This window comes from Tigriopus californicus, chromosome 5 (genome assembly GCF_007210705.1).
Source record: "Tigriopus californicus strain San Diego chromosome 5, Tcal_SD_v2.1, whole genome shotgun sequence".
NCBI lineage: Eukaryota > Metazoa > Arthropoda > Copepoda > Harpacticoida > Harpacticidae > Tigriopus > Tigriopus californicus.
In genome coordinates, this window is record NC_081444.1 from 165478 (window position 1) to 171956 (window position 6479).

The window sequence follows — 6479 nt, forward strand, 5'->3', positions numbered from 1 at the left end:
CTGTGACGGACCGACGGACGGACGGCTGGCTGCATAAAGAATAGAGGACTAGTCAGCCTTGTTTGCTTAACAAAGAAGCAGGATCGAGCGTGTGAGGGGAAAGAGATGAAGATGTTGATGGTGCTGAGGCTGTTGTTCTCCGCTAGGAACACATTCAAACTCTCCCCCAAGCCAAGCGAGTTTTCCCGAGTTCCGTGCCTCACCTCTGTTCAGTCCATGATCCCAGTTCAGATGCTCATATGATGTTGGCGCCTACCATATAATAATCCGACATCGTCGGTCGATGAGTCGGCTGAGGAGAGGAGAGGAGGAGAGGAGGGGAGAGCTGAGCTCCGAGCTCATCTGGCTCCATCTCACAAGTGCAAGTACACGTAACGACCCATGAATGTTCATGAATGGACTAGGAGGGACTCCTAGTCCGTGATTCCGCGATGGCTTGTCCAGTTCGAGAAGAACGTGGTTAGCTTGGGGGCTGGACGGAGCGACAGGACGAAGACAACAACGACGACGACGACGACCTGGAGCACGACAATGAAACAACGAGGATGGATCGAGTTCACCTGTAGAGGCGATGACGGCAGGTCTGGAATGCCGCCGCTCCTTGTGAGACCTACTCATTTATGGAGGAATTCCTGCTGTTGTTGTTATTACCAACCCACCATCAAAGAAGAAGAAAATGAGTCTCCCCTCGCAAACACCCTACCTTCTGCCCCGACACCACTACTCTCAGGTTTAATGTCATCATTACCCGAGTCCGCAATCATTGTGTTTCTCCACCTAGGAGTCCGTTCTCCTTGTCCGTGAACTAACTTCAAGCAGGCTCAATTGAGAGAGTTAAGAAAGGGAGACAGAGGAAGAGGGTTAAAAAGTGTGAGAGGGTCTGTCTGCTCAAGTAAACCGAACGACCTACCGCACATAACTCAAAGCATCAAGAAAACCTGCCAAACGCCAACATGGTAGAATCATTCCCACATCAGATTGACTCTTCGACAAAGTGCTGTGTTGTGAATTTGATCGTTAAATTACCCCATTTACCCGGGTCTCCCAAAGTTGGGCCCCAAATAGGGTCTTTTTACTGAAACGTAAAAGGGAATATGTGCCTCTCAGAGTGCTGATCCACATTGGGATCTGAGAACAAGTCGAGCTTGTAATGAAAACCACCGCTCAAGGTTGAAACCGAGATCAATAACCGGGGAACCATGAATCGAGGTGCGTTGGGTTCCTGACCTTCCTGACCCTCAAGATTCACATAGATGAATAGCCATGAATCGAATGTGATTGACTGGTTGGCCATTACTGCGATCCAACGACAAACTGTGGTACTCCTAAGAAAGCTGATTGCACCACAATGAGAGCATCATCCCTCTTTTCCACACTAATTTGGGCGGCCATTGGGTTTGACTCCTTAGTGGGTGTTTCCATTTCCCAAGATATCCAAAGCCACGCTCATCCTCCGTTATCCCAACGCAACCTAGGTCTTTGGTTTGTGGAGCATCCTCAGTATTCAGTGGCATTGCCCGGCGATCGGGTCTATTTCAGCTGTGAGACCAACCGAGGCTCGAGCGACCATTCCATTCGGTGGATGCACAACCGCCAGCTCATCCCGGAAAATGATCCCAATTATCAGATGTCCAATGGCGCTCTCACCCTGGAGATGCATCCCACGGCCGAACTCAGCCAGAACCAAAGCGGCGAATATCAATGCGTGAGCAGTCTTCATCGCCGTTGGAGTATAGCCTCTCTGCCAGCCAGTTTGTCGATCGCCAAATTGGAAGATTTTATGTTCGAGCGGCCCAAAACGCTGGAGGCCTATCGCGGCAATGATGTGGTGATAGAGTGCGCTCAAGCTCCCGAGTCCAATCCCCCGGCTTTCATTCAGTTCTACCAGGATGGCAGACCTTTGGAAGGGTCCATGGCAGACGAGTCCGTGGCCAATTGGGAGCTCTTGCAGGGCGAAACCCTATTGATCTACAACGTGAATGATCGGAACGCGGGTCAGTACTCTTGCAGTGCTTTCAATCACATCACGAACGAGAAGAAAATGTCTCAATCCCACACCACGTTGGTGGTGAAAGAGCCCAATCGAAATGAGAAGTCTCGCTTGACCTTCCGTCCCCGAGATCGGTACTCGGTGCCTTTGGGAGAAAATATCACCATTCCTTGCGTGGCCTCGGGCAATCCCAAGCCGGCCATCATCTGGACTCGGGTTGGAAGTAATCATCCACTTCCAGCCAAGCACGGGTGCCTCACCATTGCGAAGGCCAAAGAGATTGATAGTGGCAGCTACATGTGCGCAATCTACAATGGCTCTCGACGGTTCCTCCGCAAAACGACTGTCATTGTTCTCATCCCTCCCATCTTCACCAAGGTCCCCAAACTAGTGGGCAATCCCCAAGTGAATCCCGGTCAAACGGTGTATTTCCATTGTCAAGCATCGGGCACACCTATGCCCGACCTGGTGTGGTATTTCAATGGGCTCCCGCTTCCAATGGACGAAAATCATGTCGTTCTGGCCAACGGAACACTCATGCTCGGCCCTGTGACCAAGACAGATGAGGGCGTCTACCAGTGCTTTCTATCCAATAATATAGGCCGAAACTTCACCAACGTCGTGCTCCAGGTCAAATCCAATTCAATGCTAAGTGCTCGTGAAGACGGTGACCAGGTTGACAGGCCAAATACATTGGATCACCTCCGATCCTATCCCCCGTCGAAACCCAATGTTACGCAGACGGCCAGAGATTCGATCCTGTTGACTTGGATCGTCCCAGACATGCCCAATGCCATGCCCATCGAGTTCTTTAAGGTCCAATTCCGAGAATTCCGCCGAGGACACCCTCGCTCGGAATGGCGGACTTTGGATGAGGAGATCATGGGTCGGTCGCGCAGCTTTGAGGTGATCGGGCTCAAGGACCAAGTCAAGTATCGCTTTCGCATCGTGGCAGTCTATGCCAACCATGACAATCGCCAAGGCCCACTGTCCAAGCGATTCAAGCTGGACACCGAGTACCGCTTGGATGAGGCCCCCAAGGTTGCCCCCATCATCACGGAGGTGTTGCCCTTGAGCGAAAAGTCGCTTCGTGTGGGTTGGAGAATGCCATCCGTGACCGATCAGCCCATCGAAGGCTATTTCATATTCATTCGAAGATTCCACCCCCGGGAGAGCCGTTTCAGAAAGGTCACTATGATTGGCAAGGAGTCTCACTCGTACATTTTTGAAGAGCTCGAGCCTTCGCAGAATTACGAGATCAAAGTGGAGGCGTTCAATTTCCAAGGCAACTCGCCCAGTTCGAGGATGACCCGTCGATCTACTCTACCTCACCCTCAATCCGCTGAATCCTCTCATCTTCTCGAAAACGGGGCCATTGGATCATCCTCGCCCATCCCACCGGGCAATCTGGACAATCTGGACAATGACTGGCTCCGCAATAACGAATTGGATCTGACGAGTGACGTCATATCCGACCATCAAGTCTTGTTGTATCTGGTTATTGGGGCCATCCTAGTGGGCTTGCTCCTGGTTCTGATTGTGTGCTGCTCCGTGGTTGGATGCATTCAAAAGAGGCGGGCCCACAAGAACATGACCAGTTCGAATGTGGCCATTCACGAGAAATATCTGGATACTGCCCGTCGTATCACACTTAATCACTCGGGGCGTGACGGTGGTCTGGATTCACACGCCTTCAATTACCACGAACGCTTCCAAAGTGACCCTCAACTGTCTTCCACCCCCGAGGATGACCCTCCAACGACGATGGAGACATCCTTTTCATCGCCAAATCGCTTGTCTCAGATGTTGCAACATTCCAATCAAATCCAGCTAGCTCATTCAGTCACAACGTCGGGGGAGGGCGGGCTCACGCCCCATTCGAATGTCCTGGGCTCCTCCTCCGTCGTATCTTGTGAAGGAAGCCTCAATAATAATGGTGGCGAGATCTCATTTCAGTCCGAAGATCAAGTGTCACTCGGATACGACGAGTATACGGATGAACCCTCACGTACGTCTTGGAAACGTCGACGAAAGAGTGAAGAGCTCCTTTAGCTCGTCGTCCTCTTTGTCAAAAGGCTCTCGTTTTTTGGTCAAATTGACTAAGCGTTGACAATTTATTCCATATTTTCACTTGAGTCATTAAACAGGCCAATTCGAAGCACAGGGATTCCTGTGGATTGTGCAAAAGATATTTTAGGATACATGGGTATTATTCGTTATGCTATTTTAGTAGACTGAGGATTTATTCCCGGGGGGTTTTAATAGGGCGTTTAAGACTTGTCGCCAGGCGTTGGATCAAGGCGTTAAACAGGAAATGAAAACAGTTAGAACCACAAGAGTGAACAGCCACTCAATGATAGTAGAGCGATTTCGCAAATTTCCCGTGGAAAATGACAAACAGAATCTACCATCACTGGATGGAGGGATAACAAGAAAGTAAACCGTGGACAGTGGGAGCAAGGATCAAAGCGGGTTTCCGACATATAAACGCACGCCGTCGTCGTCGTGGTCGTGGTCGTGGTCGTGGTCGTCGTACACCGGGACGTCCACGGGCTGACTTCGGCCTCAGGATGAGCGAGCGAGCGAGCGAGCGAGCGGGCTTGTAACTAAATCAGAAAAGGCACGGGCCGAGCCCCTCGAAGCGTGGACAGCTTGCTTCGGCACCCGGTTGATTGATCTAGTTTCAGGAGATGATTTGTGGGTGGTGTATTCGACAGAGTCAGTTGGGGCTCTTCGAAATCTAAGACATTAATAAGTATATAATAGTCTGCATCCATCATTCATAAATCATAACAATCCTCATCTGAGGGTGCTGGTCGACTTGGAAGATAAGTGCTCAACGTTCTTGGAATGAAGATTCCTAGGTCGAGCCCTCAAGTTTTGGCATGAGGCGTTAACGGCAACGGCAGCGACATTTGCAGATGCAGAAGTGCTGGCGGAGGAAAAACAAAACGAACTTGCCTCGGGTGTGTTTTGAAATGTGGAGGTCAGGGCGGAATGTGGGATATCCTGCAAGTAAATGGGGAGCTTCCATGAAGAACACAGGTGATGGCTTCAAGAAAGGTGAATAGGGCCACTTACGCGAAAAAAGTCATCAGAAACGACGGAAGTGATCGAGCAGGTGGGCACGCCTCCCCGGGGTGGCTGTGAGGCGTGTCCGGCCATGAAAGTATCATTCCGGTCGCCCAAGATTTTCCTTTTGGCTGCTTGGGGTCTGAGGCCGTACTGAAAAAACCCGTTGAAGAACATATCTGTTTATCCCTTACAAGAAGGCATGCGCTCATATACGGTACCAATTCATTCAGATCTTACTAGACTTCTCTAAATTCAAATTTCAGTGAGAATCAAACTTTTGAGAATTTCGTCAACCTTTAATCTCGCCCATGTTCGTTCGTGCAGCTTTTTGTCAAAAAGTAAGGATTATTAAAAAAAAAAAAAAAAACCGTTAAGATTTGCGAAAATGGCATGAAAGCATTTAGATATTCAAAACCACCGCCCTAATGGCAAAACTTAACAAAAACTAGTTTTCATTGAATGTGAACATGTTGTAGACTACTCACCCTGGAGGTTTGATGGGCGGAATGGGTCTTTTTGGCCGAGGACAGGGGTGCTCTGACATAAGGTGATCGGAGCGTGGACACGGATCGGGTGGTGAGCTCGGGTCGATAGCGTTTCGAGTCGTTGACCGGCGTCTGGCCCGTGGCCTTACGTTTGGCACCCGCGCGATTGGCCGCCGGCGTCACGGGCTTGGAGCCGTAAACGGTCTCGTGGAAGTTCTGCTTCTTCCGGGCCTCGAGCTTGGCCTGCTTCTCGTCCTCGACCAATCGGTTGTGCTCGAACACCTGGGCCTCGACGAAGTCCTCGTAAGAGACGCCTCCCACTAAGAAAGGCCGTCCATGGATCTCCAAGAATTGGGCCATCTCATCCATGAGCTCTTGCTCGATCTTGGGTAACTGCTTGTTGACCCGCTTTCGATCCCGCTCTTCCAGTAGGAGGGTGTTGCCTTTGGCTTTGAGCAAATGTCCGGGGTCCTTTTGTTTGGCCTCCAACTCCAGCATCTTCTTCCACAGATCTTGCCGCTTGGCCACTTTCTGGAATAGATCACGATTGGCCTCGTGGTAGCTCTTGAGGCGCTCCACCTCGATTTCGTGGATGCTGAGTAGTTCGTCGTTGTAGTTGGTGTCAAAGAAGGGGCTGAACTTGTCACGCTGGCTCTGGCTGTAGTAGCATTTATCCCAGAGCTCGATCAGATCTTGGCGGGTGGCATGGATGAATTGCTCCATCTTCTCACTCTTGAGCACTTCCAGCTCGTTGAGGATTTGTTGAAGCTATAGGGATATCCGACGGGGAAATTAAGCACAACTTCTTTCCACTGACCCATAACCAATCAATTGGGACTTACCTCCTTAATTTCGCGAGGCGAGTGTCCGCCCAATTCAATTTCGACCCGTTGCCGTTCAGCCTCTTCTTGACCCAATTTTCGGATGAG

At 50.5% G+C, this 6479-nt stretch overlaps 2 protein-coding genes across 3 annotated transcripts in view; one reads left to right on the forward strand and one right to left on the reverse strand.

Annotated features, from left to right (window-relative positions):
- Positions 1-249: 249 nt before the first annotated feature.
- On the forward strand, positions 250-4181 carry LOC131880971 (interference hedgehog-like). The gene has a single exon (XM_059227709.1). It carries the CDS (start codon positions 1349-1351, stop codon positions 4040-4042), a length of 2694 nt encoding a protein of 897 aa, XP_059083692.1. The 5' UTR covers positions 250-1348; the 3' UTR covers positions 4043-4181.
- A 500-nt stretch (positions 4182-4681) lies between these two features.
- LOC131880974 (protein regulator of cytokinesis 1-like) overlaps positions 4682-6479 on the reverse strand; it is a 3430-nt gene continuing 1632 nt past the window's right edge. Inside the window, exons 5-8 of one of the 2 annotated variants that reach the window (XM_059227711.1) lie at positions 6393-6461; positions 5551-6318; positions 5072-5215; positions 4682-4999 (exon numbers count right to left, since the gene is read on the reverse strand). In XM_059227711.1, coding sequence (XP_059083694.1) covers positions 4790-4999; positions 5072-5215; positions 5551-6318; positions 6393-6461 — 1191 coding nt within the window. In that variant the 3' untranslated portion in view covers positions 4682-4789. The remainder of the gene's footprint in view (positions 5000-5071; positions 5216-5550; positions 6319-6392; positions 6462-6479) is intronic. The other variant, XR_009373315.1, reaches the window with a different exon arrangement.

Excerpts from the sequence above, each read along its gene's own strand:
- LOC131880971 (XM_059227709.1), top strand. The coding sequence starts at position 1,349 with ATGAGAGCATCATCCCTCTTTTCCACACTAATTTGGGCGGCCATTGGG.